The 18,963-nt window shown below is 44.3% G+C and overlaps 1 protein-coding gene across 2 annotated transcripts in view; it reads right to left on the reverse strand.

The window, feature by feature from the left end:
* CCDC85C (coiled-coil domain containing 85C) overlaps window positions 1–18,963 on the reverse strand; it is a 159,942-nt gene that overhangs the window by 49,587 nt on the left and 91,392 nt on the right. For both annotated transcript variants that reach the window (XM_074956211.1, XM_074956212.1), the window contains exon 2: window positions 16,939–17,015. In XM_074956211.1, the coding sequence (XP_074812312.1) occupies window positions 16,939–17,015 (77 nt within the window). The remainder of the gene's footprint in view (window positions 1–16,938; window positions 17,016–18,963) is intronic.

Genomic DNA, 18,963 nt, shown 5'->3' on the forward strand with positions numbered 1-18,963 from the left:
ACAAGGATTAAGATTCTCTTGCGCACGAAAAAGCAGAGATTGATGTTTCTCTGTACATTCCCCTGAATTCTTATTGGAAATGTTCATCTTGAATTCTTTCAAGCTACTCCTTAGCTTTTCTGTACCATTCTTTGAATTTTTTCACACTTAACCATTGAGGTCTGTGTGATTTGCACCTCTTTATGCGTTATAAAATTATATGATATTACCACTTCGTAGCTTTTCATACTGTGATTTGGCCTTTTTCAATCTCTGTCTCCACAAACAGATAAAAGTGGCTTCCAATAAAATTATTTAAAAGTTGGTTAAGCACAGAATATGACTAATCCCGTGTTCACAGCTGGAGGTTAAACCAAGCCTCATTAAATACAATGTTCTTGCACTTCTCCCACAGCAGAAACAAATGGCGCATGGAAGAGCTTTGACCACCCCCATCTCTCTCTCACACACACACACACAGAGCCAACCCCAACATTTCAAAAATCATGGATCAAGAAAGCATAGGAGTCGCTTACAAATATAAATAAATAAGTTTTAATTCTTTTCATTTGTCTTCTGGTTTCACATCCTTTAGGATACATTTGTGTCACATTTTCTCCACAGCAGTGAGGGCTAGAAACACACTTTATTTGTAAATGAAAGCTGAGATTCTCACATAATCACTTGACTCCAGGAATTGGGGCTTAAAAAAAAAACAACAAATATTACAACATTCACAAGATCACCCGAGTCAGAAACACTGCACACCCACACAAGCTTTACTCACAGCAATGCAGGCCATCTTTACAACTGTGTTAAAGTTTGCAGTTGTTTTTTTATTTATATCTAATTTGGAGAACCCCATCCACATGAGTGTGGGCTAAGCAAGTACTTCCCTAAGCAGCAGTCCAAGGTCTTGATTCAAAGCCCACTGAAATCAATAGAAAGTCTTCCATTGACTTAATGGGTTTTGGATCCATCTCCCAAATAAAGGCTTGTAGTATCTCAACTTCCCTTTTCTCTGAACTCCAGTTAGCAGCATTTCTAAACTACTTGTATAAAGCTGAAAGGCTCTTATTTTGAAAGAACATTTTGTTCAATAAATATGTATTGTTTTTTTAAAACGTCTGCTTACTGGGTTCCAACAGATAATTAATTAGTCATATCAATCAATCTGAGCATATTAAATCAGCAGGGAAGGAGCAGGAATGAAAAGCACTGATGTAGACACCGGTACTCTTACATTTTCTGTGCTACATTTTCATGAAGCTCCCCACCAACACTGTTGATCCCATATTTGTGTGCATATGTAAAACTTGTACTTGCATGTGTAAAAGAAGCACATGTGCATGCAAATGAGGATTTGTGCATGCAGTTCAGATGTAAAGTCAATTTTGAAGGGTAAAGCTAAGGTGGCCAGGTGCCCGGTTTTCGACTGGAAAGTCCAGTGGAAAAGGGGACCTGACAGCGGCCGGTCAGATCTACTGACCACACACCCATTGTCCAGTCACTGTGAGCAGGGGAGGTGGGGTGGCGCCGAGCTTTCACCCACTCCAGCTCCTATTCAGCGGGGCCGCCTCCTAACTTTGTAAGGCAGCTGCAGCTTCCCAGCCCCAGCTCCACAGGCAAGTCCCTCCTGACCTGGGCGGGAGGTGTGGGAGGGGGAAAGCAACAAGCAATGGGGGCTAGGAGGAAAGAGAGGGGATGGGGGCAGGGCCTCAGGAGAAGAAGCTGGGCAAGGCAGGGCTCGGTGGAAGAGGTGGGGTGCTTGCTGCTTGACTGAAATATACCGTGTGGTCTGTTTGTCTGGGGGACTGTGTGCTGACCAGGGGCCTGCTAGGCAAGGCTGAGAGCTTCTTAACGAGGCTTTGACCCCTAAGTCAACCCTTAACCAGGGGCCGGGGCTACTCAAGAAGACTTTAAAAAGCCCGCTCCTAAGCGACCAGAGGAGCTAGGGAACAGGAGTGGCTAATGGGAATTTTGCAAGGGAGTTTAGAGGAGGAACAGGCAGGCGGGAGGGGGGGGCCCTAGATACACATAACATTCTTTAAACTTAAAGCCCAAACCACCGCTGATAAAAACAAAACATCAACAAAGGAACAAGCTGCAGGAGTAAACAGAGAATCCAGCCAGAACTCCAGCAACAAAGTGGGGGCTATCCAATTTATTGCACCCAATGCAGCATGTATGATTACCTGGCCTATGGGCAGGTGGCATATGTGTGCATTCGGTGCAAGGAGCTCCTGGCCCTCGGAGACTGTGTACTGGCTTTGGAGACCAGAGTGGCTGAACTGGAGGAGCTAAGGGAGACAGAGAGGTACATAGATGAGACTTTCTAGGACACAGTAGAACGGTTCCATCCCCGGTCTGACAGCCTCTGTGCTGTTGAGGAGGATGAAAGCCTCAGGGAAGGAGAACATCCAGCTGTAGCAGGTGGAAACAATCCCTTAGTTGGGACCCTCCTTCCAGATGATGTTGTGGTATCCTTTCACACTTAGGATAACTCTGCGGGGGAGGGAACTCCAGTTATTAGGAAGAGATAGGTATTAGTAATGGGCGATTCAATCATTAGAAACATACATAGCTGGACATGCGATGACTGGGAGAACCGCATGGTGACTTGCCTGCTTGGTGCAAAGGTTGCGGATCTCTTGAGACATCTAGATAGACTTATGTGTAGTGCTGGGGAGGAGCTGGTGGTTGTGGTACATGTAGGTACCAAGGATATGTTACCAACCACCTGACCAAGATGGTGATAGTGACTGTGAAGTGCTCAGGGAGAGTAGAAAGGCTATAAAAATAAAAAACTCAATAATAAAGGGGGATTTCAACTATCCCCATATTGACAGGTACATGTCACCTCAGGATGGGATGCAGAGATAAAGTTTCTTGACACCTTAAATGACTGCTTCTTGGAGCAGCGAGTCCTGGAACTCACAAGAGGAGAGGCAATTCTTGATTTAGTCTAAATGGAGCACAGGATCTGGTCTAAGAGGTGAATATAGCCGGACCACATGGTAGTAGTGACCATAATATAATTAAGTTTAACATCCCTGTGGTGGGAAAAACGCCACAGCAGCCCCACACTATAGCTTTTAATTTCAGAAAGGGGGACTACACAAAAATGAGGAAGTTTGTACCTTTTAATTTCTGTATCACTATGCCAAAAGTGAAATCTCTACAAGCTGCATGGAAACTTTTTAAAAGACGCCATAACAGAGGCTCAACTTAAATGTATGCCCCAAATTAAAAAAAACATAGTAAGAGAACCAAAGAAGTGCCACCGTGGCTAAACAACAAAGTAAAAGAAGCAGTGAGAGACAAAAGGCATCCTTTAAAAAGTGGAAGTTAAATCCTAGTGAGGAAAATAGAAAGGAGAAACTCTGGCAAATGAAGTCTAAAAATATAATTAGGAAGGCCAAAAAAGAATATGAAGAACAGCTAGCAAAGACTCAAAAACTAATAGCAAAACAATTTTTAAGCACATCAGAAGCAGGAAGCAGTAGGGCCACTGGATGATCAAGATACTAAAGGAGTACTCAATGACGATAAGGCCATTGCAGAGAACCTAAATGAAATCTTTGCATTGGTCTTCACTGCTGAGGATGAGAGAAAGATTCCCAAACCTGAGCCATTCTTTTTAGGTGACAAATCTGAGGAACTGTCCCAGATTGAGGTGTCGTTAAAGGAGGTTTTGGAAAAAATTGATACATTAAACAGTAATAAGTCACCAGGACCAGATGATATTCACCCAAGAGTTTTGAAGGAACTCAGATGTGAAATTGTAGAACTACTAACTGTAGCTTGTAACCTATCATTTAAATCAGCTTCTGTAACAAATGACTGGAGGATAGCTAATGTGACACCGATTTTTAAAAAGGGCTCCAGAGGTGACCCTGACAATTACAGGCCGGTAAGCCTGACTTCAGTACCGGGCAAACTAGTTGAAACTATAGTAAAGAACAAAATTGTCAGACACATACATGAACATAATTTGTTGGGTAAGAGTCAACATGGTTTCTGTAAAGGGAAATCATTCCTCACCAATCTACTAGAATTCTTTGAGGGGGTCAACAAGTATGTGGACAAGACGGATGCAGTGGATATAGTGTACTTAGATTTTCAGAAAGCCTTTGACAAGGTCCCTCACCAAAGGCTCTTAAGCAAAGTAAGCTGTCATGGGATAAGAGAGAAGGTCCTCTCAGGGACTGGTAACTGGTTAAAAGATAGGAAATAAAGGGTAGGAATCAATGGTCAGTTTTCAGAATGGAGAGAGCTAAATAGTGGTGTCCCCCAGGGGTCTGTACTGGAACCAGTCCTATTCAACATATTCACAAATTATCTGGAAAAAGGGGTAAACAGTGAAGTGGCAAAATTTGCAAATGATACAAAACTAATCACGATAGTTAAGTCCCAGGCAGACTGTGAAGAGCTACAAAAGGATCTCACAAAACTGAGTAACTGGGCAACAAAATGGCAGATTAAATTCAATGTTGATAAATGCAAAGTAATGCACATTGGAAAACATAATTCCAACTAAGCATATAAAACGATGGGGTCTACATTAGCTGTTACCACTCAAGAAAGATCTTGGAGTCATTGTGGATTGTTCTCTGAAAACATCCACTCAGTGTGCAGCGGCAGTCAAAAAAGTGAACAGAATGTTGGGAATCATTAAGAAAGGGATAGATAATAAGACAAAAAATATCACACTGCCTCTATGTAAATCCATAGAACTCCACATCTTGAATACTGTGTGCAAATGTGGTCACCCCATCTCAAAAAAGATATACTGGAATTGGAAAAGGTTCCGAAAAGGGCAACAAAAATGATTAGGAGTATGGAACGGCTGCCATATGAGGAGAGATTAATAAGACTGGGACTTTTCAGCTTGGAAAAGAGACGACTAAGGGGGGATGGATATGATAGAGGTCTATAAAATTATGACTGGTGTGGAGAAAGTAAATAAGGAAGTGTTATTTACTCCTCATAACATAAGAACTAGGGGTCACAAAATGAAATTAATAGGCAGCAGGTTTAAAACAAACAAAAGGAAGTATTTTTTCACATAGCGCACAGTCAACCGGTGGAACTCCTTGCCAGAGGATGTTGTGAAGGCCAAGAAAGACTATCACGGGGTTCGAAAAAGAACTAGATAAGTTCACAGAGGATAAGTCTATCAATGGCTATTAGCCAGGATGGGCAGGAATGGTGTCCCTACTCTCTGTTTGCCAGAAGCTGGGAATGGGCGACAGGGGATGGATCACTTGATGATTACCTGTTCTGTTCATTCCCTCTGGGGCACCTGGCATTGGCCACTGTCGGAAGACAGGATACCGGGCTAGGTGGACCTTTGGTCTGACCCAGTATGGCCGTCCTGATGGGGCAGGGGCGGGGCCTCAGGGGGAAGTGGCAGGGCAGGAGAGGTTCCGGCACTCCTGCTGTAGTGTCCAGTTTTTAAATATTACCAAGTTGGTAACCCTAGGTACAGCTAAAGAAGGTCCTATGAAAATCTAATTCTCTGTGTATTATGCCCACATACAAAGGTCTGCCTTCGAAGTCAGTGGGAGTCTTATCATTGACTTCAACTGGATCAACTTTGGATCAGGAAAACCTTTAAGAAAAAAATATGGATATAGGATTTTGATTAATCATATTTAGGAAGTAGCAAAAATTTTAAACAGTGCTTACAAAAAAGGCCGTAAATTGCCTTGGTACTTTTTATTTAAACTACTTCTGAATTTAAACAGAGGCAAACACAGGGAAAGCATTCATGTCCGAATCACTCTGATCCAAAAATCAAATGGCCCTTGTGAGATCTTAAATTAAAATAATGATAATTCTCCCAGCAATCAGTAGGGCGTGCTTTAGGGAAATAAGGCAGGTTTGCAATTGTATTCAACTTCCCAAGTATACATGTACCATTCCTGGACCAAGTAATTGCCACACAACAAAACTAACAAGCTGATTTGAAAGGGAGGCTCAAATGTTCACAGCTGATGTGAGCTCAGTGTGCCAGAGAGGCAATTGCACACGTGGGAGTGTTAATGGCAGATTTGATGCAGAAGTGGCTGATATTAAAACAATAGAAGAAATTGCAATCCAGTTCTTTTGGAGCCCACCCGTTGAGTGTGATTTCCTTTACTCCCCCATTTTTAAGAGAGGTTTGCCAAACTGTGTTTATTTCCTAGTTCATCCCAGCTCTCCTGGCTCTCATACTTCCTTAAATCCAGGGGCTATATTCCTAATATGCAGACAAACATTTGGGGAACTTCCCATGTGTATTTGTGGAAATGCACAAATTCAACTAGGCCTGCAGATCCCCCTGTTCCCCAGGGCAGCAGATCCTAATCTGGGCAGCGATTCTCCATATCGTTAATAGTATTTACACAAATTATTTGCTACCTGCATGGCTTCAGCCTGAAGGAAGTTAGTTTTAGTGTGGCATGGACAACTACTCTTAAAAATAAAAACAAGCCCTACTTTCAAAATTAGAAGACAAAAAAATACTTCAAGACAGGATTCCTCAGGAATTGTCCAGACCGCAATAGTTCCCAGGAATGACCCTGAGAGGTTTGGGAGTACTGATTGAGAAATACTTTAAGATTGTTGGTCTTTTAAATAGATGCTTGGCCATTCCACATAAACCTTCAGGGTCAGAAAAAACCCCTCCTATCCCACAGAGGAACTGACTCGTTGATGAAAATCCAGATCATAATCCCACTGTCAAGCTTCCAGTCAGTTGCAGTCTCACGGCCTACCTTGAAATGGCTGCTCTGTTCAAATCTAGGCTCCCCAGGTCAGCAACCTGCAATGCATTCTGGGGCACCTTTGCCCTGGAAAATCCTCCAGGAATGCCAAATCTGAATAGAGAAGTCATACCAGGCCCAGCAAAGACCCTACTGAGATCACAACCCTCATCCCACAATGTGAAGGACCTGATGGTGGGAAGTAGGAGCGGGAGTGGAAACCGGCTCAGACATAGGACTCATGAAACCTGATTTGGAACAACCTATACATTGCGGCTTTCATTTAAAGAAAATGATTCTAGCCCTTTCCCTTGTGCAGAGTGACGACTTTTTTTTTTTCCTTGTGCAGAAAATGTTAAACAATGTAAACAGGGGTGAAAGTCTGTCATTAGGATTATTCCTAAAAATTATGGGTTATTCATGGTCTTTCCCATTGCTACCCAAAACTGACCTTTGGCACCTATGAAACTTACAGGCATTGGGTCCCTTTAATTTTGGAAGTGTGGGAGACGCAAGCAGACTAATTTATAGTTGTGGGGCAGTGCTATCTGAGATCGTTCAAAGCACAGGCCCCATGGGTGCTCTGGGCACTCCATGGGTGCTCTGGAGCTCAAGCACCCATGGAAAAAAAATAGGGGGCACTGAGCACCCACCAACCCCAAAGGTTCTGGCCGGGCTGCTGCCAATCAGCTGGTTGGCCAACCCAGGGTGCCCAGCAGAGCAGCAAGCAGAGCAGGAGGTGTTGGAAGGGGTTTTGGAAGAGAGGGCCGAGCAGGAAGAAGCGGGGCAAGGGCAGGGCCTCGGGGGAGAGGGTGGAGGGGGGCATGGCCTCAGGGCGGAGTGGGAGTGGAGCACCCACCGGGAGAAAAGTCAGTACCTGTGGTTCAAAGGCACTTGATCTCCCTCCTATCTGGCTACCTGCAGCTTAGCCAAACAGGGGTACATTTTAACCACAGGGGGTCCATTTTAACAGTATGAGAGGCATCCTGGTCTAAGGGATGAAGCATGGATTGAGAGCAAGGGGCTAATCCCAGCTCTATGGTGTGCTCCCTCTCCAGAGGTGGAGAAAACAATGTTTCCTCTACCTCCTAGTAGGGGGGTGGATTGTGTCAATTAAATAGTTAATGTCCAGACATTACCATTACAGTCCTGTAGCCGTAAAATTGCCTTGTTCCGGGCAGAGGTTATTTTAAAGACTGTCTGAGTGGTAAAACTCACCAGACTGCTCACAAAACCTTCCAGTATCAGTTCTTATTGTCCCTCACACCCCTATTTTATAGGGATAATTAGCTCTCTAAGCATCTTTAAAAAAAAAAGTTTGGCAACTAAGGACAGATGCCAGCATAAGCATTTGGACTCCACTTCTCTGGCAGAGTGAGGCTGGAGACTGGAAGGGGCCAAAGATTTTCACTTCTTCTTTTCACATGAAATGGAGTCCGTTAAATAGTGCCACCAGAAATCAGGTCACTCCCTCCCCTCAGAATCCTGTGCACCATGATGTCACCTGAGTAGAGCACCATATTTGTGAAGCCTGCAGTTTTTCTGGGTGCGGTTAAATACCAAAAGTCATGGGCTTTGGAGATAGCTGTTGCATTGTCAGGTAGAGTGCAGCAAGGATCTCCTCCAGGCTGCGGAACCTATGGCAGAGCTGCAAGGTGGAGGACAGGTGGAGCGTCTGGGAATTGGGGCCAGGGCGAGGAATGCCGGTAACGCAGAAAAAGGAAAAACATCCAGAAGTCACAAATTTTGGGTAAAACATGTACATTTAAAATTGAAATTTGCCCTGACTCCTCAGTGATTTCTCCCCAAGTTTAACATGACACACCACTGAAGTAAACACATTAGCAGGATCCTACTTTAGAGTTCTCCGCTGTACTAAATGCACTTACATCAGCGATACCATTTACAAGTACAGAAAGAACACTTTCATGTAACTAACTTTCTTGTTTGCCGCTTCATTCTCTGAGCTTCTGTGGCAGCCCCCACTCCCCCAGTCAGGATCTGTGCTTGATCCAACTGCTTGGGGCAGCTGTTCTCTATTTGGGTGTTTCAGAGACAATAGTTTCCAGATAAAAGGAAAGATATGAACTGACGGTGTATTTAGATTCAGATGGTGCCTGCCTCATTTAGGACTTTTGTATACATAAAACACTGCACCAGTGCCTGCAACTGTGCCACTGTAGTGCTTCAGTGAAGACCCTACCTACACAGAGGGGAGGACTTCTCCTGTCAGTGTAGGTAATCCACCTCCCCAAGGGGCAGTAGCTAGGTTGACAGGAGAATTCTCCCATTGACCTAGCACTGTCTACATGGGGGGCTAGGTCAGTTTAACTGTGTTACTCAGGGGTGTGGATTTTTCACACCCTTGAGGGCTATAATTATACCAACCTAATTTCCTAATGTATACCACAGGCCTTAGGCACTTAGCCCCCTAGGCATCTAACTCTTAAGACTCCAGCTGGTAAGGATTAAAGCTCCCAAACAGGAACTGCTGCACTGCAGGGGAGGGGGAAAATTAGGCCCTGCTGGGGGCCACCCCTCCCTCCAGCACCCCACTGACCCAGAACTGCCACAAACAGGAATCTTTGCACGTTCCCATCAGAACTATAGAATGTGCTCTGACTTTCTCTGCCCTGCGCTGACTGACTGTTTGCTTCACTATTTCCCGCTTCCTCTCACCCTCTCCCTTTATTTTCCATTTTGCTGATTCCTTCTTAAGTAAACCAAATTTCCCCTCCCTCCCCCCCCCCCAAAATATTGTGGAACTAACCTGAAGCTGGCTGCCATCACACTGTTTGCTCTGCTTGTGTGTTATACCCCTTCCCCCATCTTGTGTCCATCCTCTCCATTTAGACTGTATGTTCTTCAGGGCAGGAACAGTCTACTCTGTGTTTCTACAGTGCCTAGCACAATAGGGCCCAATTCTTGTTTGGACTAACTCTGCTGTAATAAATATGATTAACATTAAGCATCTAACTCCCATTGAAAGTCAATGGGAATTAGGTGCCTGTCTCACTTAGGCACTTTTGAAAATCCCAGTAGACATCTATCTGCATTTTTAGATACCTTAATACCTATGTGAACTGGACCTCGTTGCTTAACTAGGTTTCATTTTAATATCATTTGCAAAATTTAACTCAAGTTAAATTTAAGTCAGCAAAAGCAAAACTAATGTTATTATGAAATGCTACATGATGGAAAATATTAAACATTGGATTATGAGGTAAATACACAGCAGAAAAATGTTTATGTGAATGGCAAAATGGCTATGTTTCCATGGATCATATTGGACTATTCAGCCCAAGAACACTGTATACCTGCCACCTATTTGTATTTGTCCTTGAGGATAAATTAATCTTGTTCCAACAACATGACATTGTTCATGGTGATATTTGGCATGATCTCATGTGATAACATTGAGTTATATCACAAAGCTAGGAGTAAATTGCCAACTCTAAGTAGGATAACGAAACCTTCACTGGAATAGGCCAGTGAAGACCTAGAATGGCTGGTGTCAGGAGCCCACATGATCAGTGGACACTAGGACTTGCAATGCTACATTAACTAAGAGCCGTGTCCAAAATATAGTAAAATTCTGCTCCAAGGCTACAGAAAGCTTGAGATGATGCAGCAGGAGATGTAATGAGTCTACTCTATTATATTGTTCAGCACTCGCTGCTAGCTGCTGCTCCTGGCTTAGAGCATTACCAAGGGTAGCCCTGAAAAGGAGCTATCAATTCCTGTGGGTAGATATGATGTAGGAATTAAAGATCAACTGCAGGGAAACAATGGCTCTACAATGAAGAGCGGGTATAAAAGAATAAAACCAAAAAAACCCACCCAAACTAAAAAGTCCCACCATATCTGTACTTAGTTATCATGAACGAGAAGGAGAGAGAAAGGAGAAAGGAAAGCTTCTTCATTTCCCCCCATCCTCAATCGCGGTTCAGGGAATGGGAGCATTCGATCCTACTCAAAATGGGAAGAAAAGAGCTTCCAATGAATCTGTTCAAAATAGTCACCAGAAGCAGAGAAGTACATGTCTTAACACACCAGTATTGATGTTAATGTGTACAGTATGAACGGCAGACTCAGAAAGACCCTGGAATATCACTACTCCCACAGCACTGGCATTCTTTATTCTTATGTGTTTAAGGATGGCAGAGACATCAGCCAGCAGAATAATGAGCTGCATTTAAATGTCTCACACTAATTTATTTTTCTGCCTGAAAAAGGCACAAAGGTACTAAGGTACACCTCCATACAGCCTCACATCCCAGCCACTAAACAGGGTAAGTAACAAATCTTTGTCAAGAAGCACCAGTTAGCAAAGGAGTCCTGTGTCCCAGGCCACTGCAGTATAAACATTTTTACAAAGCTTGCAATATCATTTACAGCCCTGGCAATAGCAGATATCTCTGGATGAAGCAGTATTTTGGTTCTATGCTTAGCATTTGGAAATAACAAAGCTGTACTGGTTATAGAAGTCTTCCTGGCTTAATCTCTTAATGCACTGGCATTGTTTGTTACATAGGACCTCAGGTTTCATCACTCCTTCAGCGCCTTGGAGACAGAACTTCCTGCCATTGGGAAAGCATCTTTCCAAATACCACTTGCTACTGCACTGTCAACATACAAGGGAGAAGGCTGAGCGGAGTTAAAATGCAACTTAGGTGGTGAAAAGTGAAGTGAGTCTGGTGGTTTCAACAAAGTCTCAATTAGAGGGAACATATCAACAGTACAAAAATAGCACCCCATTTGTCATGGTGCTATCTGACTAGGTGCTTACCCAGAGCCCCTCATCACAGGATCTGAGCTTTGCTTTCCCAAAGCAAACAGAGCAAAAGAGAGTCAAACAAGCAGACTAGATTTCTTCAGAGGGTGCTGGAAAGTGCATGTCTATGTACTGAGAAAGAGTGGGGAGCTTCTCATCTTCCTCCATCTTATCTTCTTTTCCTTAGGTTTGTTTGTTGACATTGTGGGAAGATGAGGTTAAATCAGCAAGTTCCAGAAGAGAGCTTTGGAGCAATTGCAGTGAAAGCGCAGGCCATGTCTATACCTACCGCTCTGCAGCAGTGGAGCTGCACCATACCCTGAGCCGCTGTCAGCGCTCAGTGCTGACAGAAGAAAGCTCTCCCATCAGCATAAAAAACTCACCTCTGTGAGCGGCATAATGTATGTGGGTGGAAGAAGCTCTGTGCATAAGAACGTTTATGTCAGTGTAACTTATGTTGCTCAGTGGGGTGGGGGGGTGGAATATTCATACCCCTGAGTGACATATGTTTTGCCGACATGGGCTGTAGTGTAGACGTAGCCTCAGTTCTGTGTTCCCGGTAATTTTACCCTTGAAGGTGGCAGTCTCATTGTTCACGGTACTACAGTAACGAGGGCCATATAAGTACCCAGGACCGCCAAATCGATGGTCTGTGAGCAAGAGGTATTCTTTTAAGTAGGTTGGCCCAGATGCCATGGAGAACCATAAAGTTGTTTTATAGTGAGCGAGTAGAGCACCGGGGTCATATGTTCTCAGTGACTATGTTGCTAACAAGGTGGGCTGGTGCATTTTGGATCTTGGAGCTTATTACTTATTAGTGCATTCATTCCCAGGCACAGCAACTTGCAGTAATCCGGCCTGGAAGTCATGGAGGTGAGGATAATTGAAGATAGGTCATCATCAAGTGACAGCAGAAGGTCCAGCCTTCTTGCCAGCCCCAGAAGCCAGGCAGCATTTTTGGCAGCTGTTGCTATTTGAGCATCCAGAAGCAGGAGATCCCCAAAGCAGCAAACTGATGTGGATAGTTGAGGGCAGACTCCCTCAGCAGCAGAAGGCATGATGGTGGTGACCAGAGCTTCAAAATATTTTTCTCTTCCCTCCAATTTATGCATGTTTAGCTTCAGCCCAATGCCTTTCACCCACTTGCTGATCTTGGCCAGTCACCAAGTGAGCGAGGGATAAGGGATTTGGTAGCAAATGAGACAAAGTCCCCTCCACCATTGTCTAAGTGTGCCCTGAAAGCCAGGATTGATGGAATTTTCTGTATTAATTCCTGCTACAGAAGTGCTAGATATTACTGCGGGAGAGGGAAGTGTTTTAGGATTTTTTTTAAAGAAACTCTCCTTCTCAATTTCATTGGCTAAAAACAGAAAACTGTGAACATGCTGGGCTTTCCTGTAAGGTCTATGAAATCCATTCCTTCAAACGTGAACATTTCTTCAGCAGTTTCCTCATGGGAGGTCCATTTGCAAAAAAAAGGGCTTCAGATGTGAACAATGTGCTAATGAAAAGAATGTCCCTAGACATCTTTGTAGTCCATGTACTTTTCACCTACTAATTAGTGATCACTTTTCTGACCTCGTAAAAGCACAGGCAACCAGATAAAGCGTTCAGTGCCCTATGGCCTGCAGAAGACAGAAATAAGTCAGGCCAAGGGCATATTGAACAGGGAGCCACTTACCCAATCCATGGCCAGTCTCCTAGCAACAGGCCACAGCATTCAACAGAGCCCATCTGTTTACCAATATTTCCAATTAAATCATCGCAGGGTTTAAACTGCCACCAGCTAATTTAGGGGTGGGAGAGAGTTAACATTAAATTAGCAATTGATTTATGTCTGAAGGCCACTTGGATGCTGTTGAGTGCCTTTTGGGGTTTTAACCCTTTGGTAGCTACCTGGAGCTAAAGGACTTTCTGGTGTAATTCAACAGGGCATTTTGCTTTAATGTCAGGGATGCCAGCTCAAGATCTCAACAAGCTGAAAGGATTACAAAGGCCACGAAGTTGGGTCAAACTGTAGCTTGTGTGACAGGGTCGGGCCAGATGGCTACAGGAGAGTGATACTTTTTTTTCTGTTTTCAATTTTGTTTTACAGAAGGCAGATATATTAGCCCCAGGTTAAGTAGGTCCCTTTTACCTGGGTAAAGTAACAGGGAAGGTTCCAGAACAATCAGGAACTTTCTGGAAACAATTAAGGCAGACCAGCTGATTAGAATACCTACAGCCAATCAAGAAGCTGCTAGAATCAATTAAGGCAGGCTAATCAGGGCACCTGGGTTTAAAAAGGAGCTCACTTCAGTTTGTGGCGCGTGCAAGGAGCTGGGAGCAAGAGGTGCAAGAAGCTGAGAGTGAGAAGGCACAGTACTGGAAGACTGGGAAGTACAAGCATTATCAGACAACAGGAAGAAGGTCCTGTGGTGAGAATAAAGAAGGTGTTGGGAGGAGGCCATGCGGAAGTAGCCCAGGGAGTTGTAGCTGTCGCACATCTTTTCCAGGAGGCACTCCAGACAGCTGCATTCTACAAGGCCCTGGGCTGGAACCCAGAGTAGAGGGCAGGCCCGGTTCCCCCAATACCTCCCAACTCCTGATCAGACACAGGAGGAGTTGACCTGGACTCTGGGTTCAAGAAAACGGCCAAACTGAGGGTGGCCGCGAATCTCCGAGACGAGCAGATCCGCCAATAAGCGCAAGACCCACCAAGGCAGAGAAGGAACTTTGTCACACTTGATATTTAGATTTCGTAAAAAACAAGATTTTACAAAGAACCTCAGCACCAATAGAAATACTTCCATCTTCTGGATTTTTTTGGTTTTGTTTGTTAAGTCCAATGGGGAAAGGATGTGTTTTTTAAACAAATGAACATTTCAGCACCCCACTACAATCAGAACATGGAAAGAAAAGCAATATTGGACTGGTTTATTTTAATTGTTCAAACTTAGTGAGATGGAAAGAGCAAGCAGAACAGCATAAAGTATAAGAAGTAAAACTAGGTTTAAAAAAAAAAGTATTTTCATTTCATTAAATCTAAAGTGATATTGACACAAGGGGCTGTTTTTAAATAATTGCCAACTCTCTAACCAGACAGAATTTTAACCTAACAGCTGAGAGAATTAGCAGTTGTACTCACTGCCATAGCGCCCCCTATTGTCAGACCGTCTCATAGCAGCAGTTTCAGCCCTAGCACCCCATGTAGGTAGTCTGCCTTTGAGCATGATTCAGTGCTCCAGCTGAGAAGCATCTAGTTCAGATCCCTTACAGGGTAAGAGAAATTCAAAATAGCATACAAAGTGTCTCAACAAATCAGCCTTTCCTCTGGGCTCTGTCTTCATTCCTTCTCCCCAGCTCTGGTATTCAGCACTAACCCTGCAACCCAAGTCTTCCTGAGGTGACTGTTCTCCTTCAGACTCTGGCTCAGGGCCCTTCACAGGAGTCCCTCTGCTTCCTGAACTCTACCCCTTTTAAGAGGGCTGTCCATGAAGTTATCACCTGATGTCTCCTAGTCCCACCCTCTCTGTCTGGGAAGCAACTAATTAGCTACAGCACAGGTGTAATAGATGTGACTAACTGGCTCTTATCCCTTTCTAGCCCATAATGGGGTTTCAGCCCATCACCAAGAGATGGTCACAAAGAGTGACTATAAAACATTCCTTAAAGCAAGAAGTGAGGTTTAGAACAGAAGAACACACCAGCACAGAAGAAAGTGAAAGGATATGAGGGCACAGGGCTGAATTCTCTGCTGGTTTAAATGGCCATACCAATGAAGCTGCACCAGTTTACACCAGCAGGGAATTTGGCCCTGGAGCCAGAGGAAATGTAAGGCAGGAGGAGTTTCCCCATGCAACCTCACATGTCAGAGCAGCTGAGAAGCAAGAAGGAACAGAACAGCTGGTGGCTAGAAGCCCCTAGCAGCAGAAAACAGGGAGCAAGCACAGTCTTAGCTTTAAATGCTTTTTCTGGAGCCCACTGTGTGCAGAACAGTCACCCACTTCTTGGCGCTTGTTTGTTTATAAGCACAACGATTGTAAACAAATGTTACAAACGAGCTCCATACAACAATGGCCAGTGCTGCTCCTTTTTGCTGTGCTCTCCTGCAGATATTATCCTTGTCCTACTTACAAATGGGCAGTAAAGACAACAACCTATAACAAGGATAGTGCATGCACTGGGGTCCTCTGTATAGACACATACATAACCCTGATGTAATGGGGGCCCTCGCCTCTAGAGCATCCCCTCACAGCCCGTGTAGCACTGCCATTGCATCTCTGCCTCAGTTTCCCCAAATGAGGCTTTTAATAATTCCACTGAAGCTTGTTTTTGAACAGTGCCCCTCCAGAGGTGTCTAGTTTATTCAGTCCCAAAAGGCAGAACATCACATGGGCAGACCTCCGCATCAGCACCTCCAGCTGGAGGGAGGAGGGGCTGAGTCAGCCTTAGTCCATCAACCCCCGTTATGCACAAGGTCCCTTACCAGCAAGGCATTCATAAACTGGAACCCTCTTCTCAAGTCAGGGGCCTCTAGGTGGGGAGGGTCCCTCCTCTTGGATCAAGGTCCCCACCTGGAGGCTGAACCGCAAGGACCCTTTCTCAGAACAGCATATAATTCCTCTAATCTAGGACTTCTTCTGTTGCCTGGTGAAGCTCTTCATGGGAGCCAGGTTGTTCTGCGATTTAGCATTCTTAGTCCCTTTCTTCTGGAAACTCTCCCACCCAGGAGCATTCTCCCTGGCTTTCTTTTGCTGCTGCGCCTCCCTCACTAGTTTTCTCCCCTCAAAGTCTTCTCTCTAGGAGCTTTCTCTTCCTACACTCTGGAACCATTCCTCTCCCCAGGAGCTTCTGTTCTCCTTGCTCCCCATGCTAGCTGTAGCTTCACTTTTATCAGGCCCAGGTGTTTCCTTGCCTAATTAACTGCTTCCCAGTTACTCAGTAACTTAATTAGTCCCAGGTGAACCTGAGTTGCCTCATTCACTCTGGTGGAGCCTGTCAGAGGTAGTGTGGGCCCCTGATCCCTTCAGAGGGCCAGCTACCCTATGACACCTCCTTTGTGTTCCTCCATACCATCTTGCTGCTGTTGCTGCAAGAGCCTTCTCCTCTGCAGCTCCTTCCTGCAGCTATGGGGGAGCTCCTTCCTCCCCTATGGGGAGCAGCCTTCCTGTCACTCTCCATCTCATGAGCGCCTTGTCTTTGTCTGGACTCGTTTCCTTTACTTTCTCTCTAATGTGCTTTATTATTTAATTTTATAAATGATTTTGAGGTACAATTAGTATGAAAGTCATTTTACAAAATAAGACCCGATCCTGCAACTGGATCAATGCAGGTGCACCCTCGCACTTCAACAGGGCCTGATTGAAATCATGGGGGAACCAGGTTCTGCCTGCTTGGATCCAGTTGCAGGATCTAAAAGTCATATTGTATATTAACACCACCAAAAAAACCTACCTGAGAAAGGAGTTTGTTGTCATCCTCCAACAGTTTGACTTTTGTTTCAAGTTGCCTGATGTAGTTGGAAGATGAATCTTTAAAGAGAAGAAAAGAAATAAGATTAATCTCCCTGTGACACGGTTCTTTAAAATCAGTAATATAGTTTCACCATTAGACTCATTTTTCCTCTCACTGGAAGATAAGCTTAGAAAAGAGCTAAAGAACCATGCTCAGGGGGTCACAGCTGGAGAGTCTAATGCATTAACAAAGAGGAGGAGACAGATACAGCAAGACCTAAAACCTCAAGTACACACACGGATGAACATACACACCCAAAGAATTCTACCAGTGAGATCTAATAGACTATTCTAAAAACACATGGAGTAGGCAGAAATAATGGGAGGGCACCAGAGTATAGTACAGTCTCACATAACATGGCAGTGTTCAATTTGGGGAATTTAATAGACAGTTTAGCATTACAGTAAGACAGCACCGGGGTTAGGATGACCTGGTGCTGAAGAGCTCTGTGGGTGGGTTGCTGCTGTGCAGAACATCTGCTTTTTGTTTTGGAACACATTTTGAAGCAACACATATTGCAAATTGCACACAGGGCAAAAGAGAGGGCAAAATAGTTGCACCAGCTTTATCACAATTTAACTATTTGAAGGACATTCTTGCACACATTAAGCGGTCTGTAACATTTTAAATTAGTCTGCAGTGTGTGTGTGATCTGTTTGCAGTGAGTTTTGCAGCGTAAGCAAGTGACTAACCTGAGCAAACTCTGTTCTGTCAAAAGTATTTTGTAAAGTGGAGAAGATAGAGCACTGGACTGGGACACAGGAGATCTAGGTTCTATTCCCACCATGGCCATTGGCCTGCTGGGTGACCTTGGGCAAGTCACTTCACCTCCTGGAGTCTCAGTTTCCCCATCTGTGAAATGGGGATAATGATACCCACCTCCTTTGTAAAGTGCTTTGAGATCTACAGATGGAAAGCGCTATATGAGCTAGGTATTAGTATTTACTGTGAAATGGTGCAAAGCCACTATTCAACCATAACAGTTCACACTGGGCATGAATGAGAGAGGAACTGAGCACCCTGCTGATTTTTGTTGGGCTTTGGAGATACTGAGCACTCAGGCTCAGACCCACTGTCGTCTAGCAAGATGCAGTTAGTAAGAGATTTTCATACATGATCTTCCAAGGCTCATTCCTATACTACCTCATCTCTCACTGATGTCATTGGACACACAGCTACCACTCTGAAAACTGAAAACTGAAGTCAGGGACACTTCGCACATGCTTAAGTACTTTGAGAATCAGGGGCTAGGGTCTGAGTTAGTAATGTACCTGTGGCCCACTACAGTGTTAGGGGCACCGCTTTGTTGTGACATTTTATGACTGTTTAAAAAAAAAAATCTTACAAATTTTGCCCTGAGAATATCGGCAACCACCTGGCCAAATTCCTAGTTTGCTTCCTTAAATCAATCTGCAGCCCTGATTGGAAAAGTTATTCTTCACTTTCTGCCATATATGGCTTCACAGAGTTTCTGTGCACCGTTAAATAAAAATGTAGTGCCAGAGGTGAATCTATGTACGTACAATCCTGAATTTTTCCACAAGATTTCAGGCATCCAAATTTGTGGAAAATGAGTGGTTTGGAAAAGTAGGATGCAGTGCAAGACTCACTTTGCTGCTAAAGGATGCAGGTGCCTTGTGATTACCTGCAGATCAGATATCACTCGTCTGGACATATTTTGTACATCCTTTTGATAAATATGTAAGCTACTAGGATGAGAGGTAGTATATAATGCTACAGAGCAGTGGTTCTCAAACTTTTGGACTGGTGACCCCTTTCACATAGCAAGCACCATTTAACACCATTATAAATGCTGGAGGCAAAGTGGGGTTTGGGGTGGAGGCTGACAGCTCGCAACCCCCCCAGATAATAACCTCATGACCCCTTGAGGGGTCCCGACCCCCAGTTTGAGAACCCCTGCTATAGAGGCTCGATATATGCACAGCTGGCTCAGATGCAGGTGCT

The sequence above is a fragment of the Natator depressus genome, chromosome 6, assembly GCF_965152275.1.
Source record: "Natator depressus isolate rNatDep1 chromosome 6, rNatDep2.hap1, whole genome shotgun sequence".
Classification (NCBI taxonomy): Eukaryota; Metazoa; Chordata; order Testudines; family Cheloniidae; genus Natator; species Natator depressus.